This window comes from Poecile atricapillus, chromosome 21, assembly GCF_030490865.1.
Source record: "Poecile atricapillus isolate bPoeAtr1 chromosome 21, bPoeAtr1.hap1, whole genome shotgun sequence".
In the NCBI taxonomy this organism is placed as follows: domain Eukaryota; kingdom Metazoa; phylum Chordata; class Aves; order Passeriformes; family Paridae; genus Poecile; species Poecile atricapillus.
This window is the reverse complement of record NC_081269.1, coordinates 8,155,029-8,182,027: the sequence shown is the minus strand read 5'-3', so window position 1 is coordinate 8,182,027 and position 26,999 is coordinate 8,155,029. Positions and strand designations below refer to the sequence as shown.

General features: G+C 42.2%; 1 protein-coding gene across 6 annotated transcripts in view; it reads left to right on the top strand.

The window, feature by feature from the left end:
* The first annotated feature begins 780 nt into the window (after positions 1-780).
* Positions 781-26,999, top strand: part of ANKFY1 (ankyrin repeat and FYVE domain containing 1) — a 34,320-nt gene continuing 8,101 nt past the window's right edge. For 2 of the 6 annotated variants that reach the window (XR_009279271.1, XM_058854270.1), the window contains exons 1-22: positions 1,338-1,505; positions 5,942-6,134; positions 7,632-7,750; positions 9,933-10,071; positions 11,446-11,569; positions 12,743-12,892; positions 13,386-13,551; positions 15,540-15,744; positions 16,489-16,557; positions 17,288-17,487; positions 17,904-18,001; positions 18,383-18,608; positions 19,500-19,598; positions 19,975-20,128; positions 21,047-21,215; positions 22,377-22,495; positions 22,834-22,990; positions 23,935-24,135; positions 25,360-25,536; positions 25,953-26,100; positions 26,370-26,460; positions 26,818-26,942. Coding sequence is in view for 1 of the 6 variants with exons in the window: in XM_058854270.1 (XP_058710253.1) it covers positions 1,496-1,505; positions 5,942-6,134; positions 7,632-7,750; positions 9,933-10,071; positions 11,446-11,569; positions 12,743-12,892; positions 13,386-13,551; positions 15,540-15,744; positions 16,489-16,557; positions 17,288-17,487; positions 17,904-18,001; positions 18,383-18,608; positions 19,500-19,598; positions 19,975-20,128; positions 21,047-21,215; positions 22,377-22,495; positions 22,834-22,990; positions 23,935-24,135; positions 25,360-25,536; positions 25,953-26,100; positions 26,370-26,460; positions 26,818-26,942 (3,139 nt within the window). In the remaining 5 variants the exon portion in view is untranslated. Of the gene's footprint in view, positions 1,052-1,337; positions 1,506-5,941; positions 6,135-7,631; positions 7,751-8,013; positions 8,093-9,932; positions 10,072-11,445; positions 11,570-12,742; positions 12,893-13,385; positions 13,552-15,539; positions 15,745-16,488; positions 16,558-17,287; positions 17,488-17,903; positions 18,002-18,382; positions 18,609-19,499; positions 19,599-19,974; positions 20,129-21,046; positions 21,216-22,376; positions 22,496-22,833; positions 22,991-23,934; positions 24,136-25,359; positions 25,537-25,952; positions 26,101-26,369; positions 26,461-26,817; positions 26,943-26,999 lie in introns of those variants that run through there. The other 4 variants (XR_009279273.1, XR_009279272.1, XR_009279274.1 and 1 more) reach the window with 4 other exon arrangements.

Genomic DNA, 26,999 nt, shown 5'->3' with positions numbered 1-26,999 from the left:
GGATGATCAATAAGCAGAGCACATGAATTCTGAAGTGATTAGAAGAGTATTTTGGGCTTTGGTAAGCCGGTGTGGGGTGGACTCCACTGTGTCTGTACCATCTGGTGCACTGCTCTTGGTGCAGTGCCATCACTGCACACAGAGCAGCAACTCGAGTCCCTTCAGAAGCAGCGTGAGTGATTTGAACCAAATCAGAAGCTGCTTGGGGTTGAGAGAGACTGTCATACAACAGGTTCCTGCCAGGCAAATCCTTAGAGGAGATTACAATTCCCTTGATGTAAAACACAGTAGTGATTTGAAATCTGATCCCTGTTGTTACTGAGAAATTAAACTAAATCTGATCAGGGAGAAATAACTTGTTCCCACACATTTTCTCAAGAGGATCAATAGCACCAGGAGCAGTGGGGTAATTTGCTATACAGCAAAGTCATACACAGTTGCCATTGAGTTGTGCAAAATGAGACAGGTTCTTTCATGGTATGTCTAGAAAACTACAGTCTGTGGCCCTCCTGGGCCCAGCCCTGGATTTGCTGTTTTATCCAACACCAAAATAAATATGATGCAGAGCAACTTTTCAAAGGTCACTTCAGGGTGGAGTCCAGAAAAAAATTACGTCTGTAAAGCAATACTGTGCATAAAGTCTTCAACCGTTTAATTGAAAATTGCTCCTCAAAGCAAGCAACAAATTTGCCTTTGGACAAGCATCGAGCATTTGTCATTTCTGTTTGCATTTAAGCAGGAAGGATGATGAACAACAGCCGAGGGGGCAGCTATGTTGTACACGTGGCTGGGAAAATGATCCTGTTATTGCTACTTGGTCATTGCCTGTCGACTTGCAACCACTTTCCACCCACCGGGCACTAGTCCAGTGTCCACAGGGCACAGATTCAGTGTCCAGGATGGTTGGCTCTGAAACAAAAGCAGGAATTGAAGTGACGATGCTGCAGTGGAGTCCCGCGGCCCGAGCACCCTGGCCGTGCTTCCTGCAGCCTCCTGGCTGGGCAGGGGCGGGACGGCGGTCCTGGGGCAGGTGAACGGAGCTGATGCACAGGTGCGTTTCCCCCGGTGCTGGGTGGATTTTTTCCAGCGTTCCCCAGCCGTGCCAGGCTCCGCCTTGCTGTTCACAGCCTCCAGCGCTCCGGCCGGGATCACCGCGCGCATCCCCGGGGCGGCTACACCCGGCTGCCCGCTGCTGTGCCGTGCCGCCAGCCGGCTCTCGGTGCCGCAGGAGCGGCGGGGAGAAGCCGCGGGGGAAGGCGGGGTGACTCGGGAAAAGGCGGGAGAAGGCGGGGTAACCCGGGAGAAGGCGGGATAACCCGGGAGAAGGCGGGATAACCCGGGAGAAGGCGGGATAACTCGGGATAACGCGGAGCGAGCGGGTCCGTCCCAGCGGCGCGGTCGGTGGCGGCGCCGTTCCGCTGCTCTCGCGAGATCTCCGTGCTCTGGCGCTGGGGCGGACGGCGGCTCTCGCGAGAGCTGCGGAGCCGGAGCCAACATGGCGGAAGGTGAGGGGGGAGCCCGGGTGAGGGGCCGGGCAGGGCCGGGGACCTCCGCCGCTCGCGGGGCACTGCAGTGTGCGGCTCCCGCCGCTCTCCCGTGCGGGACGGGCTCGGCCCTGCCCGCGGCGGGTGGGGCGGGCCGCCCCCGGGATGAGCGGGAGATGGCGGGGGCCGCGGGCGGACGCCCCCGGGCGGGGCCGGCCTGGCGCGGGCGGCTTTGCCTCTCAGGAAGGGGCTTGGGGTGGCCGTGGGCGGTGGGAGCCGGCCAGGACCCTCCGCAGAGCCCTCCCCGCAGGCGGTGGGTCAGGCAGAGCCGCAGGGGGATCCCGCCCGGCTCGTGGGGCTCATCCCGGGGCTGTCCGGGGGCTCATCCCGGCGTGCCCTGCCCCGGTCGCCGCGGGCGGCGGCTTTCACTGGAGCAGGGCGGGCTCCCTGTGCTGGAGTCCTTTTGTCAGGCTCAGGTGAGATCTGCAGAGCTCCTGGAGTGCTGCTGTTGTGCTTGAAGACTGTCAGTTACACCATTCAAATTAATTTAACCTAATGGGATTTGAAAAATACGCCTGGATTTTTGCAGTTCCACTCATCTCTGCAAGACAAGCTTCCTCTTTTTCTTGGAGGAAACTGATTAGGCAAACGGAGCTAAAATGCTCCAAGTTACAAAGGAAATGAAGTTAGAGTCGTGAAAGCAGAGCCTTCAACTCTTGAAGTGCAGCTCTTGGACAGTGGTGAAATTTTAGGAACATTTGTAGAATATTGATTGAGATGGATCAGCTGAGAGGATGCTGCAGTCAAGTTGGTTTGATAAGTCCTTAGAGAAATGCCTAACTTCTTGTGTGCTGAAATACCACTGCTTCTTTTTTAGCTGACCAGCCTCTTATGCTTGCTTTTAAGCCTTGGTGACCCAGTTCTGGAGAGCTTTAGATGTCCAAGTTGGCTTCAGGTAGTGAAACTTTCCCCCATGAGACCCTCAAGGATGTGAGGCTCTGGTTTACGGTTCTCCTTTGCAGAATTAACCTGCAGCTGATACAAGCAAGCCCCATTCCAGACAATCTGTGCTTCTCAGAGATTCTTCCCTGACTTAAGTAATTCTCTGATCTTTTGGCTGAAAAAAGCACATGACCAATGAATGATCCTGTGTGAACAGGAATAACAAGCTGGAGTTGTCACCCTTCTCAGTTTCTTAGGATGTGTTGGAAGAGTGGCTCATTTTGTCCCTGCTAACGAGGTACCTACCTGCAGCCACACTTTTCTGGTTAAGAGCTACAGTTGAGTCAGCTGAAAGGTGAAGGCCTGTTAAGGAAGGGAGCTTGTCAAATTCTGGTTATTAGCTCAGAAGCCAAGTGCTTTTTCTCATAAGGAGGTGTTGCCTCTGTCTAGAAAAATCCTACATCAGATTTATTGCAATTGTTACCTTCAAGATTGACTGAACATCTTAGTAAGACAAGAACCAAGTTGGCATTTGTAATTTCTGGGTTCTGGAGGTTTACATGCAGGCATGGGTAAGAATTGTTGGATTAATGCTTGAGTGTAAAGAAGTAGTAGCTGTAGAGCTTTGGGTTGTGGCAGGGTAAAGATCAAAATGAGGAGGAACAAGAAAGCAGTGACTTGTACATCCTTGGGGAGATAAGGGTCAGTGTGGAGCAGTGGAGGGGGTAAGAAAATAATCTGGTTTTCTGAAATACTTTACTCAGGTCCACTTTGTAAGTAAATGAAGTTTGTCTGTATGGCTGCTGGGACTGCTTTTGATGTGTGGAATGGACTATGTGATAGCTTCCACTAGACCCTCCCATTGATTTTTGATATGTGCTGTCTTCTCATTGCCTTTTGCCTCCTTACTTGCATTCAGCTATCTATTTGTTCCTGATTACTTTTGTGCCTTCTCCTCTAAGAAAATGAAAGCCTTTCCTGTAATCCTCTTCAAAGTCTTTGATATGGAATATAAACTTCTGCTGGTTCATGAGATGCTGATCAATCTGCCAGAAAGCTGTTAACAAAAGCTGCTTTTATTTACCTGGACTGGGGCTCAGAAGAAGAGGCATTTTGTCTTTTCTGCTCTGCTGAACCCAGGCATCCTCTTCACTGAGGCATTTGGATTGCTGTTTAGCCAGAGGCTTACTGGTATCTTACTAAGCCTGTCCTTTCATGTCTTGAGGCAAGGCCCTCATTAAGTGTGTGTGTGTGTGTGTATGTGTGCCTGCAGTAAGTGGATTTTGTTTGTTCACTCTTTTAAGTGAGCAGTTTATAAGGAAAACTGAGGCTTTGCTCTTGTGCTGTAAATGTTGATTAACTGGACATTGAGGACTCTCTTGAACGTGCATTTGAAATGTGCTGTAAGATCAAATACTGTCCTCAAGTGTGGCTACTACACAACATGTGTGCAGGTTGTCCTGTAGAGTAAGAGAAACTCTTTATTTTACAATTCTTGTAATTGGTACAGTAAGCAAATACCTTTCAGTCCTTCTCTCTGAGTTTGCAGGAAGCATATGGTGTCAATCTGAAAACAAGAGTTCTCAAAGCTTTGGTTCTTTGAGGTACTTTCACTGCTAGTAGGGATTGTCTGGGATTGCCCTGAAAACAGCACTGACAAGCTGGATTGTTGGTCATGCAGGAAGCTTCACTACTGCTGTTGAGGGGTTTAAGGTAGTTCTGCAATGTATCCTAGTGATTTCAGGCTAATTTGGAGCTAGTGAGCTGACTTTGGTAACATGTCAGTATTTACAATGTTACCTCTGGTCCAGATTCCTTATTCCGACCCTTGCACTCCCATGGTTTGACTGAAAGATGCAATATTTCTGTAATGTGATGCATGCAATGAGCATCATTAGGCAGCTTCTTGTTCCTGGTGTTTGAATTTGTATGCCATCTAAAAGTGTCACTAGATGAACAGTGGATGATGCTGTTCATACACTCATTCTTGGTGCAGTTCTCAGTGTTTTTTGCTCCGGGCTCCTGTCAGACTCCTGCTCTCCCTGTTTTGTGCCCCTCCAACACTATCCTAATGGAGAAATGAGGAAGGAGTAGTTGCTCAAGGGACGTGTCCTTCTAGTTCTGGGAACAGCAAAACTGCATTCATCTTCACATAGAAACACTGACCACAGCAGGATTTCAAACCCTTTTTGAGGCTTGGTGTGGTGCTGATGGCACAATTCTGAAACCAGAGTAATTTCAATAGAAAAAGAAAGGTATCCCAAAGGAGATGGTGTCTGTGAAATTTTGAAGGATGAGGCTAATGAAAAGGCTGTTGAAGGAAGTAGCTGCCAAACCTGCTTACATAGCATTAACTGAAAAATAAAATGGGATGTGTTGCCTTTTGTTTATCCATTACAGTAGTTGTTAAGTTAAAAGACTTAGATGAAGCATTTGCTGCAGGCTCCATAGAGGACAGGCTAAACAAGGTGTTCTGTCTGCAGCAGAGCCAGAGACCGATGCTCTGCCCTGGGGACCTGTGTCAGAGCAAGGCCAAGGTCAGCTGTGCTGTTGAACTTTTCTACAGAAGCAAGAAGAAAACACTGATCAACAGAGCTCAGTTTCTCGTTGTTTGTATTAGTGATGTTTAGTAAATATTTTAGAAAAGTCGTTGAAATATGAATTCCTGGCTAGTAGGGAGTAATCGTGTAGGAACTTTCCCACCTAAAATCACTGGTTAGCTTCAAAATTTATCCTCCCTGCCCCCTCTTTATTTTAGGAGCGGTTGGGAATTTGGCCTTACTTGAAAAATAAACTTAATGATAGGGGGGGAAAATAATGAAGCACTGTGATTGATAGCAAACATAAAGCTTTTGCAATTAATCCATAAAGAAGCACTCATAAGTTGGATTGTTTTTAAATACCTTTACAGATGTTTCTTTCCAGCAGTGAAGTGTAGGGGCTTTTCGTAGTGATGGCCTGGGTTGAATTCAGTGAACAGATTCTGGGGACAATCTGTTCTCCACTCTGGCCATTTTTTGGGGGGTTTCTTAGCTGACAGGTTGAGGAGTTCTAAACAGGTCAGTTAAATGCTCTGAGGTAGGTATGGTACATCAGCAACTGTTCCAATGCTCGCTTGTGATTTAAGTATCAGCTGTAAAGTCAAACAGCATGTTAACTAGACTGAAAAAATGGATAAGAACCAAAGACTTAGTTCTCTGCCCCACCATAATTCTCACAGAAATGGACTCCCGTGGCTTCAGGAACTTTATGACATTTCTGACCAAATAGAATTCAGAGCTTTCTTTGTACGTGGCTTTTATCCCTGTGTCACGATTTTTCAATGTGTTTATGAAAATGATACAAAGTAGAAGTTTTAATATTGGGAGTCAGATGCTCTGGTATTTGGATGAGGAGAGACTCTCCTTGGAGCGTTGTAATTAAACAACATGTGTAATCTGAGGGTTAAGTTACCCTCAGATGCCAAACAAAGGTGTGCATGTCTCAGCCTTGCAGTAACACTGTGTGCCTTGCAGAGGAGGTGGCCAAGCTGGAAAAGCACCTGATGCTCCTCCGCCAGGAGTATGTGAAGCTGCAGAAGAAACTTGTTGATACAGAAAGGAGATGCAACCTTCTGGCCGTTGAGGCCAACCAGGACAATGCCAGCGACACCTTCATCAGTCGACTTCTCGCCATTGTAGCTGAACTCTATCAGCAGGAGCAGTACAGGTAAGGAGCACCCCTCTGGGGAAAGGGGAATTACAGGAACCTTTGACTTTATTGACTGTACTAGGTCCTGGTCTTAGACAAAGAAAATGCTTCGCTGCCTGGTGTGAGTAGGACCTGAGATGAAGTTGTGGATGGAAGAGCATGCTAAGGTCATGGCATACTGAATCACATTCTTGAATTGCGAGCTCTAAGCAGAAATTCATCTCTCAGACAAGTTCAGAGAAAACTAACCATGATCACTGTCAGCAGTAAGCTTCCTTTGAACAGAAGGAATTTTGAACTGAACCATACTTAGCTGATGGATTGATTGCACAATGTGTCTGGAAAAACTGTTCCTTTCTTGAAAGGCTCTGTCCTAAAACATTTTCAGTTCTGTATTCCTGTTGTGTGTGAGGAAGCCTGATTAATTTGGCTTGTCTGGTTGTATTTGTGATGTATGTGACTTAGTGATACACTGTAATTTTGAATCTCAACACAAAATTATGGTTAAGAGTTTCTTTTCCACAGGCACACTAAGGATCCCTTCCATAGTCTAGATCTCTGAGCTGGTTAAGTTCTGAGAGTACTCTGATATTTATCAATTTTTTTGCTGTTACTGAAAGCAATGCCAATATAGTAAAGGAGTTTAGTCATGTAAGAGAAAATCTCTTTCAGTTAAAATTTCCTTGCACCAGCATCTCTTCATGAGCCTCCCTGAGAAAAAGCTCTGTGCCTGCAAGAACTTACTGTAGCTTGCTGGGTAGAGGATTTGATAGGTAGTAAATGTCAGAAGAGTTGGAGCACTTTATTTCTGTTCAGCATCTTAGCTTTAAAGGCATTGAATAGTTGTCTATAAGGGCCTACATATTACAGAATGAGAAAGGTAGCAAGTCCCAGTGCAGGCTTCATTAAGTAACATCTCTGTGTTGTGTTGTAGTTTATAGCAGTGTTTTGATTTGGAAAATGGTCTGGAAAGCATTTGCAAGCCATGGGATTTCAAAATGAGCAGGGCAAGTATTTTCTAACTGCAGTGGAAAGGTGGTGTAAAGGGTGAGGATGAAATGGGTGTTCTTGACAGCTGGTCTCCTGGGAGCTGGGGATTCTGCCTTGCACTCAGACTACTGTCAAACAGCATTGTTCTCTTGCTGCTCTTGCCTGAAAGCATTGGTGCTTATCTGACAGTATTAGTATGGGCACTGTGACATAAATATTTAACTTCAAGATTGTTGGCTTTTCCTAACTTCTACAATAATTCTCTTGCTGTTTATTCTCAAGTGGTTTAAAAAACCAAACCCAACCAAGCATTTGAAATATTAATGACTCACTGCATTTCTCCCTAGAAAAATACAAATTGTCATTTGACAACATGTTCTACTTAACCAATTGTGTTTTATCTCAAACAACTTGAACCTAAATGTCAATACCTGGACATAGATACCATGGAGATGCTGAATCTCTACGTACCTAAGTGCAGGAGAAGCCTCCATGATGGATGTTTGTGCTTTTTTCTTGTATCAGTGATCTGAAGATAAAGGTTGGGGACAAGCACATCAGCGCTCACAAATTTGTCTTGGCGGCACGCAGCGATACGTGGAGTCTTGCCAACCTTGCCTCAACAGAGGAGCTGGATCTGTCAGGTCAGTCACTGCTGAGTAATGTGATGCCTCGATTGTCTTTAGGGAGACTTGTGAAAGGGCCTGCTGGGAGAAGGTTATTTAAGTGCCTTTCAGTCTAGTGCTGTCCACGAAAAGTGGTGCTTAATCTGTTGATTACCGAGCTCTCTCTCTGGAAAGTGATAGCTTGTGAACTGGGTGCTAGTGGTAGTTAAATCAATAACCTTCCTTCTTTCTCTTTAACAAACAGGGGTTGAGATTGGTGGCCTGTTTGTCTTTTCTAGAGTCAACTAAACATAATGAAAAACAAATCTATATGGAGGAGCTTGACTTCTTCCTTTTTGAGGAAGGACAGGGCTTTTTGAGGTAGTGTGCATAATTTCTCTGAAGCGTGTCATGGAAGTACCTTGCTGCTTGTTAACATAGTGTGTGTGGGAAGTGAATGCAAGTATTGATGTGTTATTAAAATTGTTTGCTTTGGCACTTTGATACCTTTGTAAAACAGGTGAGGAAAAGAAGTTTTCTAAAAGACCATCTTCTACATGAGCGTTTTGTTCTGTTGTAGCTGTTTTCTTGCATGTACTTACACTGGGCAGTGCTTCTGCAGATTGAACCTCTGAACAGGTTTTTCTGTACTTAACAGTGTAGGAGAGTCTTATACAATTAATTTGTGAGCAATAAAACCAGATATGAAGTAGGCTTGCTGACTGGCCTGTTGAATATTAAGAATTGGCTTCACATTCTGCACTGAATCTTATCCTGAATTCTAAGTGCAGACAAACTGGAAAGTAGCAAGTCACAGCAAGCTGGTTTTACAGGACAGCATGGGCTTCCTTGCAACATGATTTGTGGATCATTCTGCAGCAACAAGAAAACAGATGCCAAGGAGCTTTTAAATTGAGTGCTATGCTAACAAAAATTATTACTAAAATGCTCTTATGTTAACTGTAGTGTCATTACAAGTGGCAGTCCAAAGCATTTCTAGCTCCACATCTAAGCTAGTCTGAGAATCTCGAATGTAACTGCAGTCTTATACATTTAACAATGCAAACACTGCTTAAATACATGCTAGTAAATGATATTTTATACTGTAAAATTGCATTATTGATTTTTTTTTTTAAATTTGATAAATGGCACAAGGACTAGCTTATGAAGTAGCTGAAGCAAGAAACAAGCTATTCCCTGGAAATGGTTTTCTTAAGGGGTTCTCTTAAGAATTTGCAAGCTAAGATTGCCTGAATCTTATCTTCAGAATGCAGGCAGCATTTGAGATTGAATGCTTTTAGAGTTCATGTAATCTGTAGAATTTTCTAATCTTTAAAAGAGTAGAAAGAGATGGACACATGTTCTCTTATTGAGAGGGAGAAGATGCACTCTTAACCTCTGCCAAGGCAGAGCTGATAGTACATCTCAAGTAGGCTTTCTGATTGCTTCAAGTTTGGCAAAAAATACTTGTCTGACTAAAACCTTGTGATTCCTGGGAGGCAGTCTGCATGCCAAGTACTGCTACTACTCTGCAGATAATCTGGGCCAACCCTCCATCTAAAGGAGATGTTTTAGGATGGGTATTTTGGTGTCTTTGAGGTTTTTGATTGAATTTTTTTTTAAAGAACAAAACATCTTAAAGGACTAAGGTTAATTTTTTAAATGAATTGTATTTTTGTTGTAGTTTATGTGATCTTCTGAAGTTATTCTTATGCCCATCCTTGTAAGATGGATTGTCATTTTAATTGTGTGTGAGTGACAAAGGTCCTTGACCACTGGACTTGTAGTGTCCCATAGTGTGATTAAGTGTAACAAGGTGTAAGTACCTTTGTTGGATTGCAGCAGTTCATAAAATATGGCTGTTAAATTAAAAAGGGGCTTTATTCTTGTCAGGTGTGGATGTGCACTAGGTCATATCTGAGGGACTAAGGACTTTATAAGGGCCCCTAAATATGCAACATTGGTGTAGCAGATGGGTGTTGTAGGGCTCCCTGCATTCTGCACAGTGTTGCAGTGTAAGGTTTTCCTGCTTGGTGCCAGCACTCGTTTCAACTTCTGACCAATTTTACCAGTTTTGACATTTTTAACTAAGTACAGTTTCAAAAACAAGACTGTATTTTTCTTTTTGTGGTAGCTGTGACTTTTTGAAGTCAGAGGAATAGCAGCTACTAGGATAGGTGGTTGGTTTTAAGTATTTTATTAATCCTGTTGCTCCCTGTAGCAGATGCTGACCCAGAGGTAACCATGGCAATGCTGCGGTGGATCTACACAGATGAACTTGAGCTAAGAGAAGATGATATCTTCTTGACAGAGCTCATGAAATTAGCTAATAAATTTCAGCTCCAGTTGCTTAGGGAAAGGTGAGTCTTGGTAAATATACTTGAACTCTTAAACCTTGTTTGAACAGAAATAAGATGATAGCTGCTGGCAGTAGGATAAAATTATGCTTTTTCAAAGTCTTGAGCTTTTAATAATACAGCAATGTCATTCAGTTTATCAGGGGAAGTGAAGCATTGCACTAGAATTAAACTGTAGCAGACTTCTCTTAAGTTTTATGTTTACTTTTCAGTTCTTCTCCCAGTCAAGCTAATAACCCAAATCTGGTGTTGAGAAGAGATCAGTAGAATAGCATCAGGTTCAGGAGAGTTGCAAGAAAGGAATTGTTAGAAAATGCTAGGAAGATTCAATTGTGGCAATTAGTTTGCAGTATTAAGTGGCACAGGTGAAATTTTTGTAACTTCTGTACATCTTGTGCAACCTTTCTTCAGAAATAAGGTTAATATAAGAGTATGATGCTTTCCCATTCTGAGACTATGATTACACTGTGGCACTAGGGGCTAGGTTGTTATCTTGAATTATTGAGTGTTCTAAATCCTTTAGTGTTAGTGAGAAGCCTGAATGTACACATTGAAACCTTGTCAAGTTCTGTACATCTTCAAAGCCTTCAATTTAATCAAAGTGCCCTTTGATAGAATAATCCTTTGCCCAAGGGTTGTCTGTAGCAGTACATGACATTCATAATCTATGATTTGTATGCCATCAACGTGAAGCAACTAAATTGCTATCAAGTGTTCTGACTAGAGAAGTTGAAATATGTAAGGCCAATGCTAAAACTGCTTCAAGCCTTGTACCAGCCTAAAAACTGCCCTAATGTACTGTGAGCTTGGCAGTTGTCTGGTCATAGTAGTCCAGTGACAGGTCCATGTGTAGGATGCCATTCATAATTATGAGATATTTTTTTTTGGGTATAGAATCACTGAATAATGGAATTGTTTAGGCTGGAGAAGAGCACTAAGTGGTCAGCAGCCCAGCACTGCCAAGTCCATCATTAACCATATCCCCAGGTGCCACATCTACATTCCTGCAGGGATGATGACTGTGCCAGTGCCTGACTGCCCTTTCAGTGAAGACATTTTTCCTGATACCCCACCTCAACTACCCCTGCCTGTGATCACTGTAGTACATCTTCCCTACTTCATAGCAGTGAATGAGCTGCAGTTTGTGCCCTTGGCAGAACTGGGATGGATTTCTCCTTGCAGACTCCTGCAGTGAGGTGTTATCATGAGACCTTGACTAGGTGGATTCTTACAGAAGTTTGCTCACAGGGAAGGTGTCTTCTAGGGCTGCTGCTGAAGTATGTTTATATTATGAAGATAGTAGGTCTTTGTTGCAGCATGAGAGAGTGATTAAGTAAAGCTTTTTGATTACTGACCACTGGCTTTCGGTTTTGACAGATGTGAAAAAGGAGTTATGTCACTCGTTAATGTCAGGAACTGCATCCGTTTCTATCAGACTGCCGAGGAGCTCAGTGCCAGCACGCTCCTCAACTACTGTGCTGAGATCATTGCTAGCCACTGGGTGAGTCCTGGCACAAGGAAGCAAGACAGAAAATGTTTGCATATTATAAAACTTAATAGTATAATTTTGCTTACCCTCCCACACTGTCTAACCTCAGTTAGTTGGTCAGTTGTCTTGAGAATGTCTTGGTGGGGGTGGAGTAACTTCTACCTGAAGACTTGTTCTGTTTATTGGAAATACTCCACTGTACAAAGTGTCTCAGTTTCCTAAACAAGAGCAAGATAGAAAGGACTGTCTTCTAATAAGCAAGAGGGTTGTTTATCAAATCTGGGCTCCCAAGTGTTTAGAAGTTCATCCATAGTTGGTCTCTGTCTATACAGATCACAAATCCCAGGCCAGCATAATTCATGGAAGCCAAGGAAATTTATCTTCTGTAATGGAGGGAGAGGCAGACAGTCTTGTAACCAACTTAGAAGTTTCACTTGAAACTCTGATCTCTTATTTCGAAGAAAGTTTGATTAACTGAATAATGAATTAGCCTTTAAAATAAGAGTTGTCAACAGTAGACTTGAGGGGGGACTTTAGGTTACTATAAATCTAAAATGCATACTCTAGATGTGGAGGTTTCTTTCCTTGGCTAATTCTAAGGCAGAGGGAAGTGTTTTGATATGTTAATCCATAAAAAATGATTATTATATGCAAACCTGTAGGTCAGCAGTTTTAACTCTTGACTTTCTTCTTGACTCCTAACTTTTGACGCTTATTTCTTCCTGAAAATGAAGTTGCTTCTGTTTAGTCAAATGAGCACTAACTCAGAACTAAGATCTTGTTATTCCTAAGCTTCAGTTCACTTTTATTCATAATTTTATGAATCAGTCTTCAATAATTGTAAGACTTTTTGTCAGGATTAAGAATAAGTTAGTAGAGGATTATTTTAAAGCCTAGATGTTAATCCACCACAGTGTCTAGTAAAGTGCTAGTTTTCCATGTCTGTAGACAAAAAGGAATAAAAATTTCACTAACTGATACTGAAACTAAAATGTAAGATTTAAAGCTTCCTGATTGTTTCTTCCTGATCTTAAAAGACTATCTGGGATTGATCTTGGCAAAATGTTACAAAATTGAACTTCTAACTGAACTTGTTCTGTGAACTTCAGAATTACATTGTGCAATGCCTTGTCTATAAATAAAACAGGAGTATTGCTCACCCTTCTCTTTTTTTATTGCTCCTAGGATGACTTGCGTAAAGAAGACTTCAGCAGCATGAGTGCTCAGCTATTGTATAAAATGTTCAAGTCAAAGACAGAATATCCTTTGCATAAGGCCATTAAAGTTGAGAGAGAAGATGTAGTCTTTTTGTATCTTATTGAAATGGATTCACAGGTATAGTGAGACTGACTTGATCTATCTTCTAGAATTTGCTGTTTCAAGTAACAACTAGTTCCTAAGGACCAGTCTGGACCTTGCTATTGATTTTTGTTCCTAATTCTTATTTGCATGTTTAGCACTGCCACAGCTACTTGTGTGTCTGTAATGAAGGTCTGTCTAGCAGTAGCTCCATGAGGACATAATTTAGAAGTAATTCATAACACTTAAAACATCTTGCATACAACAGAATATATCTAATAAAACCATTACCTGATATTGTTATGCACATTTAAAGCTGAATGGTTGTAATAGACAGGTCTGCTGCTTCATGGCAGTTCAGTAAGAATCATTTTCTTGAACAACTTTTCTGTTGAAAGCTGAAGTAACAGGTACTTGTTCTGCTTGGATGAAAACTCCAAACAACTAGCAAATGAATCATCCCTCAACAAAGGACAAGGAAGAATTATTCAAGTACTTCTAATGTCAGTTGGCTTTATTTGTGTTGTAGCTTCCTGGGAAGCTCAACGAGTTGGATCACAATGGAGATCTTGCTCTGGATCTAGCCCTGGCCCAAAGATTGGAGAGTATTGCAACTACACTGGTCAACTACAAGGCTGACGTAGATAGGGCAGACAAGAGAGGCTGGAGTCTGCTCCATAAAGCCATCCAGAGAGGTAAGTAGATGAGATGTGAAGCTTTGTTCCCAGTGTGGAATATATATTTCAAAGTCTATTCCTGTCTCATGTTGTAGTTGACACTGCAGTTAGAAAATTGCAGTGAAGTATGAACTTTGTCCTGTTTTTTTTTTTTCTTTTTTTTTTAGACATAAAAGCAAACAGACTTATTTGAGATCTGAGAGCCAGTCTGCTGGCTGGGCAAGCCTGTGCTATGTGACATCCAGGTGCAATCTAGTAGAACATTTCCTGCTAAGAGAAGAAATATAGGGAGATACTGGGAATATTCTAATCTGACAGTATTCTTTCTGACAAATAGTTGAATTGAGCATGACAACATAAGGGTCACAAAGATGAAGTCTTTTTCTGGACCTGGGTTGAATGCAGCATATGCTTCTTTGAGGTATGGCTCACAGTAAGGGTCCTCACTACTGTACAGTTTCAGAAGAGGAAAATCTGACTGCAAGAATGTGAGGAGTAAGTGGAGTTACCTCTGTCCAGCCTGAATATTTTCAAAGCTCCAGTGCAGTTACCAGAGTGGAGTCTGAGTACAACTATATTATTATATCGAGCTGTTCTCCACCTTAGAGTGGAAAATGTATCTTATGAGAATTGGAGCACAGCAGGTTCTGGTTGCCATGGCCACCGTACTCTGAAGGCTTTGGATCAGCAGCATCTTGGCCTGTGGTCAAAGTGTGGTAAAAAATCTGCAGCAAACACCTTGTGCTGCTCGTTATTTCTGCAATGTCTTTGGCAGCTCTGTTCCAGAAAGTTTATTTCTAGCACCAAACTGTCTCGGACCCCTAGAAGTAAAGGAAGAAATTGGGAGCTTTATTTTAAGCTCACAAAATTTAAATTAATCTCCTACATGTCTAAACAGGGTAATACTGGCATCTGTTCCTGTGAGTGAGGCTTCAGCCACAGGAGACATTGTAGGCATAGGTCAGTGTTGTGATGGCTGCAGCCTTATAAAACACTGGAAAAATTGCAGCAGGCTGCTCTTCATTCTTAGTACTGGCATTTGTCCCTAGTCCTGATGTCTGCTTTCAGTCTGAGCTGGAGCTCTGAGAATGAACACTTGCTTTTCAGTAACCACAGCTTCAGTGAATTAATCACAGTTAACAATCACATGTTCTGGAAATGGAGCTAAAGCAAATTGTCTGCACTTACCACATGATTCTTACTACTTATGATCACTGTAAAGTGGGGGAATGTCTGATATGGAAATCAGAAAAAGGGATTTTTGTTTTTTGTTGGCAGAGATAATCCAGCAATATAGATTGAAGCACTGTTCTTTGTTCTCCAGTCTCATTCAGGCCAAGCAAAATGTGAATATGTCTATGCAAAGTAGCCTTTGAAGCAAGGGCAGCTGGTATTTTCCTGAAGTTATTCTTTGCATTGGTGTTTCAAGTTCAAGGTTTCATGTGTTGAAGTAGATCTAAGTTTGGACTCCTGAGAAGCTCTCAAGAAGGAATTCTTGGGAGTGTTGTGCATGGTGGGTCTGCACTGCTAAAGCCCTTACCCTCTGTATGTATGAGGGCCTGAATTTCCAAGAGCAAAGGCAGTGTTACTACTTGTTGATGTAGTAAGACTCAACAGACTGACTTGAACTGGAAACTTTTGACTAGTGCCTTTTGTTGAAAAAATACTTGGATGTTTAGTATCACAGCTTGTCCAAAGTTTTATTAAAGCAACAATGGATTTATCTTGTTAGAGGAATGAGCAAAGTCGGTATCTCTATAACAATTAGCTGATGTGAGAACTTGAGTAACAGAACTCTTTTTCCAAGGGCATGTTACAAAATACTTTAATCCTAACTTTGCAGTGAAGCATTGTTGAAGTTGCCTGTTGCTGAGGTATTCTAGGAGCAGATACTTGTGTTGGAATGAATGTATGGTATGGAGTGAAGTCATGTGTATCTTTTTCCTGGAGTATAAAATATATAGACTGCAGGTATCCATTAATAACCTTGTTTTGTTTCACAAAAGGAGATAAATTTGCTGCAAACTTCCTCATTAAAAATGGTGCCCGTGTGAATAGCGCTACACTGGGAGACCAGGAGACTCCTCTGCACCTTGTGGCATCGTACAGCCCCAAGAAGCACTCGCCAGATGTCATGGCAGAGATGGCACAGATTGCACAGTCCCTCCTGCAGGCAGGAGCCAACCCAAACATGCAAGACAGCAAAGGCAGGTAAATACTGGGGGAAGTAAAGTCTGTTACCAGTGTAACAGACAGTGCTCTGGTGATCAGATGCAACCTCCTATCAACCTGTTCAGGTCTTTCAGTGAAGTACAGCTGATACTAGAGGCAGGAATTCATTTACCCAGTTTGAGACATGATGATAGCACTCAAAGTAGAAATTTGTGTAGGCTAAATGATGCCCTGTCATGGCCAATCAAACATAGCCCAGCTACAGAAAGCTGGGTTAGTTGATAGTGTTAGAACACATGGCACACAATTAAATTGCCTTTATTGAGTCACTGAATGGTGAAAGCTAACTGAGATGACAAATAGTATACCCGAAGCTGTCAGGGAAACTAAAATATACTCCAAAAATTCCACTTTCTGCAGTGTGGTTATCTGAAGTGTAGGGTCTGTAAGCTTTTTCACAGGTTAGTTTGGGCTGGCAAGCAAGTTTGTAAAATTATATACAAGACCTGGAATGTATCAGCTGCACAGTTCTGATAGGTGAAGCTATTGTGCTTCTTCCTTTAAAGTTACTTCTTATATTGAATTCCTCACTACCAATGTGGTTGGAGTAATGTTCACTAAAAGTTTAGATTTCTCTTGCTTTTAAGAAGTGCATGTGCCCTTCTCCTTTAAGCAGAGATGAAAGTTAAGCCCCTAGCTCTGCAGGGGCATGTTGGTGACTGGGGCCAAAGTCTGAAGTGTCTCACTGCTCCCTGTTGTAACTGTTTCTTGCTCCAATTACAGGACCCCGTTACATGTGTCCATTGTGGTCAGGAACGAGCCTGTGTTCAGTCAGCTCCTGCAGTGCAAGCAGTAAGTCTCACTTGAATATAAAATACACTGAGGTTACCTTGTACAGTGAAGATGTAAAAACTGGTTTAACAACTCTTACGTGCCTTTTTGCCTCATAATAAGATTAATAATAACCTGGGATGCAAAAGTGTAAAGGATTTGCATAAGTGAAGATGCTAAAACAATATCAGAAGGTGTGTAAGTTTTTGCCCTACTGTAAAGAAGCAGGGAACTGCATCTCTGTTTTTCAAAGAGGCTGAAGTAATTCCAGAGGTGAAGTAATGTAGGAAGCTCATAGTGGAGCTAAAAGGAATAATAATATTTGAAATATCTCAGTATAGTCTTGAGTTCAACTTGGGTTCTGCTTAGAGGTGGATTCTTAGGGTGGTGAAGCAGAATACTTCATTTGACTCAGTTGCATTGCAGCTGAATTTGCAGTTCTTGTACAAGGCTTACTCAAGGAGATTTGTGTCTTTGTTGCACTTAGTGGGAGCCCAAATCTACCAGGGATTCTACACTTCCCTAGGAGCAATGAGCTTGAATCTAGTAGTCACTGAAAGGTGCTGTGTTTGTTTCAGAGTATTCACAAACTCTCTGAAGTAACTGGAGCTACAGTAGGCTTCTTGACAAGCAAAAGTTGTCAGAGGGGTATGAGATGAACTAGTACAGCTGTTCAGACACTTGAAACTTCAGCTGTGTTGGGGAACCACTTTTTAAGTGTAAGTTTGGGTACACTAACTCTTATTTTTAGACTAGACTTGGAGCTGAAGGATCATGAAGGAAGCACAGCTCTGTGGCTTGCAGTCCAGTATATCACTGTATCGTCTGATCAGTCTGTGAACCCTTTTGAGGATGCCCCTGTTGTGAATGGAACCTCATTTGATGAGAACAGTTTTGCAGCAAGGTTGATCCAGCGAGGCAGCAATACAGATGCTCCAGACACAGTAACAGGTAAACCAGAGGTTTGTATTTCATTGTAGGCAGAAGGCTTGTGTGTTAATTGCTTAATGCTGACTGCACTTGGAGGAACTGCAGGAGGTTTCAGCAGCATTTCCTCCATAATAAATGCTAGGTGGTAGTTGCTTTACCCAGAGCTGGTGTACTGACAAGCTGAGATGGACTTGCAGGAAGTGATAGTAAATCTGGACTCATTGCCAGGCTCTAATATCCTCTTTACAATTTCAAGATGTGTAGTCAGTAAATGGAAGTACATGTGACAATCCAGTGTTGGGAGCTACTAGTAACCCTAGTACCAAAGGTTTTCCTTGTTGACCTCAAAGTGTAATGTAAGGTAGTGGGGAAGGTGTTAGCACTCTTGTTAGTATCAAAGTGTGGTTGGAATAACAGTGTTCATGGTTTTTCTTTAGGAAACTGCTTGCTTCAGAGAGCAGCTGGTGCAGGAAATGAGGCAGCTTCTCTCTTCCTAGCAACTCATGGAGCAAAAGTCAACCACCAAAACAAATGGGTAAAAGCAGAAACTTAGTCTGAAAGTTTCTTTACTTCTCTTCAGAAATAATATAGCAGGGATCTCTTATAGCTAAACCATAGCTTAAAGCAAGCTGGAGCACTTTGTGAACCTTTGCATATTATCAGGTATTTTCTAGTGACCACTTGCATTCTTGTGGCACTGTTCTTGCAGAATCACCAGTTGTTAACATGCTTTTAGCACTGCAGTGCCTGGCATAATAAAATCCTTAGCAAAAGCTAACTCATGTAGTTTGGAACTCCTAACAAGCTTCAGCTACTAGGAGTGAAACTTTTCACACCAGCTCTTGTAGTTTTAATAGTTTAAAAGCTGGTTCTCTGCATGTCTCAAGCTGTTAACCCAGCACTCTTTTTATTAAAGGGAGAAACCCCACTGCACACAGCCTGCAGGCATGGCCTGGCAAACCTGACAGCAGAACTCCTGCAGCAAGGAGCCAACCCCAACATCCAGACAGCAGAGGCAGTGCTTGGGCAGAAGGATGCATCTGCTCCTCCATCAGCAGAGAATGTTCATCTGCAAACTCCCCTTCACATGGCTATTGCTTACAATCACCCAGATGTGGTGTCAGTCATCCTAGAACAAAAAGGTAGGTGTCCAGAATGTTGATGCTGCAATGAATTGGTGTGTCAGGATGTCATCCAAGCTGTTTTGACAAACTACTAAGCCTGTCTTCCTGTAAACAGTGTTTAAGTATAGCAATTAGTAAGACTGGCTACCTAGTCCTAAACTCAAATCATCTACTTGTTAAAACAAGATTATTTTGTCTTTGTAAATTCTCCACTGTAGATAATGGACTTGAACAATTAGTTGGGTTCTATTGTACCTGTAAAAGTGAAATCACTCCAAGGCATTTGCTTCAGGTGAATGCTGGAATCAATTTTGGATAAAGGCATCATTCTGTGGTATGACTTCTGCCTCCCTCAACTCCTTAGTAAGAGGACTTTATACAGAGCAATGCTGGTATTATAGCAGAGTTGGGATTTGAGTGCTCAAATACCAACTGATGAGTTCATTAAATACAACAGCAGGCATTTGATAGCTGAAGCAGGGCCAATTTTGTCTCCTACCATAAATGGGATTTAGAAGGAAATTGGTGAACTGGGGCAAATGTTGTCCATCCCAGGGAATGGGGGAGGAGGGATGTGACCCCATATTGTGGAGCCTCCACTCTTCATTCTCAGAGCTTTTTATATGCCACTCTATTTGGAATTGCAGCTAGAAAGGGGCAGGTTAATCCTCTTCGCTAGAAAATTGATTTTTTTCTTAGTATATGTGTTAAGATCAGGCAGTAGTGGCAATATGGTCTGAATCCTAGGCAGTGTCACATCAGGGAAGCTGAAGGTACTTTTGCTCAGATCTTACAAAGTGACTCCTAAAAGAGCAGCCCACTACAAAATGTGACATTGCTGCCACAGCTTTCAGTGTGTGACTGCAGGTCAGGTACAAGAATGCCCTAATTCCTTTTGCTCTCTTGCAGCTAATGCTCTTCATGCTACCAACAACTTGCAAATTATTCCTGACTTTAGTCTAAAGGACTCAAGAGACCAGACTGTGCTGGGATTGGCTCTTTGGACAGGTATGTGCCTTCAGGATGAGAATTTACAATGATAGGGAAGCTATGATGTGAACAAGATTTTCTTAAAGATAAAACAGCTGGTGTTTGTTCATGTTCTGGCTTGTGCTGCTGGGGAGGAGTTGTCAAGGAGAGCTTTAGATGGTTCTTCACATTTTAAAATTAGTGTTCACATATGACTTAGTGGAAGATTTCTGGTGCTACAGCTTCTGCCCAGAACTGTACTTGCAGTTCAGTGGAATTCTTCCTCTGTGAGCTCCCTGGTAGTTTTCATAACAGATCACTGTATTGTCTGTGCACATTAACTCCATTCTATTAGTCTCAGTGTGTCTGTTTTATAGAACTGAAGGTAAAATACTAATGAGCTTGAACTGTTCAGGCATGCACACAATAGCAGCTCAGCTGCTTGGATCTGGGGCATCCATCAATGACACCATGTCAGACGGACAGACGCTCCTGCACATGGCAATCCAGAGACAGGACAGTAAGAGTGCCCTCTTCCTGCTGGAACATCAGGCAGATATAAATGTCAGGTAAGATTCTAACTGATACAGCTCTCACCCATATACTTAGACAGGAGCAGGTGGTGACTGCCTCTGTATAATGGCTTGAGATTTGTTTCAGATGGTGATTTACATATGTTTGGCACTGTTTTGTGGCACTAGTTATGGGTGAGGTATTATCTATGTGAACTTGGACCTATGTGTAGCTCCATTGGTCAGTACCTCCTCTTGAGGCTGCAGAAGAATTTTACCTAATTCTGGGTAAAACAGCATCCTCTGTAACTGACTGAAGTCCTAGAGACAGGCCTAGAGGCACTGAATTCTATTGTCTCATCCATTTGCCAGCTTAGTAATGGAGTTAGAACTGCATGTTTGCTACCATCTGAAATAATTAGATACAGATGCAGCAACAGGAGTCTGATAAACTAGCCTCCTCAGTATCTCCTAGACAACTTACATTAGACTTAACAGAACATTTGTCAGCTTACATGACTGACAGGCTGTCTGTTAAATTTGGCAAGCTGTACTGTAATGAATGTCATGGGTACAAACTGCCTAATGCTGCTGTTCTAACTTCAACTTTTTAACAGTTGGTATTTGACTGTTGCTTGAAGTGTTGCCATGTTGGAGACAAAGCTGTTTGCTTCTATGGCAGCAGGCTGGCTCAGAAGGAACTCCGTTCAAATAGTGGCTGCACTGAAGGAATTCAGTGTCTCTGAGCTAAGAACACGAACTTAGTTTTTCCAACTTGAGAAATCAATCACTTGGTAAAAGTGAAGGGAGAAAAAAGGTAGACACCAGAGCTGTGATGAAATACACAGTGTGTTTGTAATGGTCTTACCACTGCAAAAATACATACGAGAGGAGTTAATTCTTGGCTCTGCCAATAAAGTGATGTTGTTGAACTTTATAATGCATCTGTAACACTTGGAAGTGTCCCTCCTGCAGGACCCAGGATGGAGAGACAGCCCTACAGCTGGCCATCCAAAACCAGCTCCCACTCGTGGTGGATGCCATTTGTACCAGGGGAGCAGACATGTCTGTGCCAGATGAGAAAGGAAATCCTCCCTTATGGCTCGCCTTGGAAAACAACCTGGAAGATATTGCATCAACTCTGGTAAGACTGTCAGTTGGCTTTAGTCTCACTTTTGTTCACCTTGTTAGCAACAAAAGGCTTCATCAGCAAAAAAAACCTCAATGCATGAAGAGAACCAATCCAGTATTACTAATTTCTGGAGGTCTTTTCTTCATCAGAAATTCCTCTTTACTGCAGGAATCTTATAAATACTGTAGTATGCATAACCAAATAACCTTGCAGCCACTTTAATAAAAATATATATTCTATATACCTTCTGCTGTCTGGACTCTTGATCTGGAAGGAGTAAGGATCTGCTTAGATCATTCTGTAGCATATACAACTTGTGTAATGATCAGCTTTCTGAATAAAACTGAATACTCATTTTATGCTTCAGTGTATGTGCTTAAAATTGAACCAAGAAGGCCTTTAAAGGCTTATATTTATTTAAAATACTGTTTACTTTGAGGCATGGGTGATACTGCAGGAGATTTCCTAGGAGACACAAGTAGACCTCCTTGTGTCTTCTTCATAAGGAAGTTATTTGAAAGCTTTGTCCAGTTGTCTGCTAGAGACAACTATTTAAAAACTTTGCTACTGACCTGAGAAATACATCTTGTAACTGATCTTGACTGTGCTGGTATTGAATAACATTTATGGAGTCAACACTCTTAACTGCTCATGTTTAAACCTTGTCAATAGTTTGTAAAGTGGAGTAGAACAAGTCTTAAGTGCCACATTGCTCAAGTATGTAGTTCTCTGGTTGAAGAATGCAAATATTAGCAATACAATTCCTGGAAAAAAACACTCTCTGTTTAGCTGAATGTCTGAGAAAGCAGGTAAATGGGCCAGACCTTCAAAGGCAACATCTGCTAATGCTGCTTGATTTACTGTAGCTGCTTGTCATTGCTGAAAGTGAGGTGGCTGTCAAACCTGCTTTAGATCTGTCTATCAAAATACATGGACAAATACTTAAATTGTTAATAAATACCACCTAATTAAGGATTACACAGTAAACCAATAAAGTATTGTCCTGGAAGACTTTAAAGTACCTTCCTGAAGTTCAGTGACTGTCACAAGAATAGACAAGGCATCTCAATTTTTACCTCTAGGGGTTAATGTTCCAGAAGCACTAGTCAGAGACTGTAGTAGGAGCCTGTTGAAAAAAAAACCTTCACTGTGTCATTGGGCTTCTCCTTCCAGGTTAGGCATGGCTGTGATGCAACGTGTTGGGGGTCAGGACCAAGTGGCTGCTCACAAACCCTTCTCCACAGAGCTATTGATGAGAACAGTGAACAGATTGCTTGCTTCCTTATCCGCAGGTCAGACCCCTTCCAAAATACAAACATGCATGTAGGGATGTCCCTGGAATAAATTAATTGAATGCTATCTTAAATCAGTAACAACTATGTGCTTCCTTAGGCTTTTGCTGGGTGGGTGACACTTGTGGAATTCTGACCAATCCTAAAGACACATTCTGTTATCTATAATAGCAACATGTTCTTGATGACAAGAGTCAAACCAAAACCAGGAACTTGTGCTTTTGTAGAATGTGTCAGCAGCTGCTGGATCAGCTCTTGTAATCTTTTCTGTCACCTTTTTTAAAGCAGTTTGAATCTGGATTAAACATAATAAATTGACTGCAATGTGTTTGTTTTAGTGGGTGTGATGTGAATAGTCCCAGAAAGCCAGGCCCAAATGGAGAAGGAGAAGAGGAAGCCCATGATGGGCAGACACCCCTACACTTGGCAGCCTGCTGGGGACTAGAGGAGGTGATCCAGTGCCTTCTGGAGTTTGGTGCCAATGTCAATGCTCAGGTATGTGGACAAATCATGCAGTTTTTTTAAGTAGATTCTTTGTCTCCAACGTACTGAAAACAAACTTTCTTCGCAGCTGTGTATTTTGCTTGACAGAGAAAAGAAAATCTTGCTTTTAGAGCTGAGCCAGTGCAATGTCTGGGTGCAGCTCTGCTTTCTCTCCTGTCCCTTTTTACCAAACCCAGTGCTTATCTGCCCATATGGTGGTTAATTCAGGAAGCTATGCTGGAGAAAAATGATACAGAAAACTTACTGCAATGTTAGTTTTCTCATGTAACAGTGGGATTCAGTGTCTTCTGTCCCTAGTGTGAATTAAAGGCAGGAGCACAGCTGCCATTAGTCATTAAATCAGCTACAGTGTAAAACTCCAGAATCCTCTACTTTGTTAGCATGTTTGGGAAATGTCTTCTGTTATTGAGTAAACTGAGGTGCTGTAAGTATTAGTTACACTTCATTTTTGATTTTCAGTAATCCTTAAACAGAAGCTTTATAAACAACAACAGAAGAAATGAATGGATAACATTTTTAGGTCCCAATGCTGTTGAAGGTGACATTAAAGCTAATCACAAAACACAGTGACAAAGCAGCCTTGGCTGTAAACTTCTGTGTGATGTAAACAAATGTTTAAACACCTCAGCTGACTTTGCTATTAAATTTGAATGCTAAACTCTGCCCCCAAAATGACTGACTAAATGGGAGATGTTATGGTTATTTAAAAGGCTGTAATAGCATAGGATTGAGGTCAACCTCTTGGGAGAAACAAATCTCAATTTGCTTTTCTTACCCTGTGGGTTTGAGCTTGCCCTGCAGCTGTTTGATGCCCATGCTAAAGGAAACTGGGTAGGTCACAGGACTAAAGTACTGAGTTTCCTTGACCCTTCAGAATTAGGGAAGCATTTATGTACTACTGAGTATATATATAACAAACCCTGGTTTCCTTCTAGGATGCAGAAGGAAGAACTCCAATCCATGTTGCCATTAGCAACCAACATAATGTTATCATTCAGCTGATGATTTCACATCCAGATATTAAGCTGAATGTACGTGACAGGCAAGGAATGACTCCCTTTGCTTGTGCTATGACGTATAAAAATAATAAAGCAGCTGAAGCAATTTTGAAGAGGGAGCCAGGAGCTGCAGAACAGGTAAGCTGGAAGTGTTCAAACCATACTGGTTTTGTTACTGCACTAGTTTGTGGTAACAGCTGCTCCACAAACCAGTTCTAGTTTATCCTTTGGTGGCTTTACATGCAATCTGTTTGCCAGATGCCAATTCTCTTAAGCAGGATTTATTAGGAAACTGTAGGTGTGTATGTGATATGTCTAAGAACATTAAGGGTTAGTGTCTTGTCAAATCTTATATTTGAATACTGAACTGAGAAACAGGAATATGTGTGTATAAGGAGAAAATTCTAACACTACTCTTGTCTTGTGCTGGACTAGTACAGAGATAATCTATTACCCAGCTCTCCTAAAGCTATCCAAAACAGAAAACCTGACCTAAAGTAACTGAATAATAGATGCTATGCTGGCCTGCTGAACTATAAAACCTCCAACTGTATCTTCAGGCTTCTGGTGTGACACTTCAGGCAGCTGTTCAGGAGATTCTTCCTATCCTGTGTAAGTTTAATTACTAGTAAAATATTTGAGTGCTTAGAGAGCTCTGGTAATATATCTAAGACACGGTTACAAATACAGCCAGTTTAAATATGCTTTAACATCAGCTGCAAGGCAAAGTTGAACATGTACCTGGTATTAAGCCAAAAACCTGAATTCTCAGGGTGCCCAGAGCAGCTGTGGCTGTCCCATCCCTGGAAGTGTCCAAGGCCAGGCTGGATGGGGCTTGGAGTAGCCTGGGATAGTGGAAGGTGTCCGTACCTAAGGCAGGGGATGATCTTGGAAGATCCCTTCCAACCCAAACCATTCTGTGGTTCTGTGAATACACTTTACGTCAGTGTGGAAGGATTCCATGTTGCTTCCTTCGCCTGGATTAATTGCCAGATAGACTCAAGCTTGTTTCATTTAACTGAGTTTGTTTTAACTGCTGCTCAGTACTTAACCACAGCAGCTGTTAACCTTTTGTCTGTCTAACAGTACTCCCCAGTGTGTGGTCAAGAAATAATAAGGTTATGAAATAGAAATAAAGTAGTGTGAGGCAGACTGGACTGAGCAGTTGCAGCAGATAATTTCTCAGTTTGGTTGTTAGAGATGTATCTGATAGATGTGACTAATGTCAACCAGTGAAAGGAACAAGATTCTACAGTTCAAGCAGAGGGAGCAAGTGTCTCGTAGTGAAAGAATGTCCTGCTACATAAAATACCTTGTTCTACAGGAATAATAAATTAATTTCACGTGTCCTTTCTGCCACAGGTTGATAATAAAGGTCGGAATTTCCTCCATGTGGCTGTCCAGAACTCGGACATCGAGAGCGTGCTGTTCCTGATCAGCGTGCAGGCCAATGTCAACTCTCGGGTCCAGGATGCCTCCAAACTGACCCCTCTGCACCTGGCAGTGCAGGCTGGCTCGGAGATTATTGTGCGCAATCTGGTGTGTGCTGGACACTCACCGTTCCTCTGCTTAAAAATGTACACCCTGCCTTCCTGCACAGTGCCTGCAGGCTGATAAACCACATCAAAGTGGCACCACTTGTTCTGAAACAGAAAGTTCCCTTAGCTTGTACTGTTAGCTGAGCTACCACAGTAGCCTTCACGTGAGCACGTTGGGTTTGTGGCAATCACTAGGCAGTGGGATTCAATTTAAAGAAGCTTTCCTTGCCTTTTCTGTACATTTGAACACAAACACAAGTTATAGGAGCTCAGTAATGATAAAATTTTATGCACTCTGGAGGTCTAGAAGTATCTCTGTACAGTAGAGTCTAGTGTGCTTCATTCACAGAAATAAACTGTTGGCTAAAATAGCCCTGAAACCATCTTTGAAATATATTTCTCCTTGCATCCTGACAGCTGCTTGCAGGTGCCCAGGTGAATGAACTGACCAAGCACCGCCAGACTGCTCTTCACTTAGCAGCCCAGCAAGACCTGCCCACCATTTGTTCAGTCCTTCTGGAGAATGGAGTAGACTTTGCAGCTGTAGATGAAAATGGAAATAACGGTAAACTTCAAGTTACACAAGTAAATGCAAAGCACTTCAGTTGGTCTGTTAATGATGTCTCCTAGGGACAGAGAGCTCGCTGTGAATGGGCTTGCACTGCAAAGGTGAAAGAATGAAAATCCAGGAAATCAAAGCAGATGAAAGGAGTTGTTTGAGAAGGAGGGTTGGGATAGTGGAAGGAGGGTGTTTCCTTTAGTTATTAAGCTGTAATCATTGCTGATACTCAGAGTCTTGAACCTTCTTTGTCTTGTTTTTTTTTTACTGTTCAGCTCTGCATCTGGCAGTGATGCATGGCCGTCTGAACAACATCCGGGTCCTCCTCACAGAGTGCAATGTAGATGCAGAAGCCTTTAATATCAGGTAATTATTAACAGACTTAAAGAACCACTTTGTATTTCAAAATACGTGCTATTGTGCTGCTTAAAATATATATATCTATTTGGCTTTTTAAAACATTGTATTATAGTAATTATAATTAATATGTATTATATTATTTATACATAAATTTGGAAGTGTGCAGATGATACTGTGTCTAAATTCTGTGCAAATTCTACGTATACACCAAGGAAAGAAAGTTTAGGGAGTTGTGTATGGTGTACTGAGGTACTGAGGTGCAGCATTGTTCAAGTCTGAACCAAGCTTGAAAGCAAGGAGAGTTGGATGGGTAACTGCAGTAGCAAGCAAACTTTGATCAGGATAACAAACTCTTTTCCCCAGAGGCCAGTCACCAATGCATATTCTGGGACAATATGGGAAAGATAATGCAGCAGCCATCTGTGACCTCTTCTTGGAGTGTATGCCAGAATACCCTCTAGACAAACCTGATGCTGAAGGAAACACAGGTAGGTGAGACTCAGCAGCTATTAAACTTGGAAGTCACTTCAATTGTATTTGTAGTA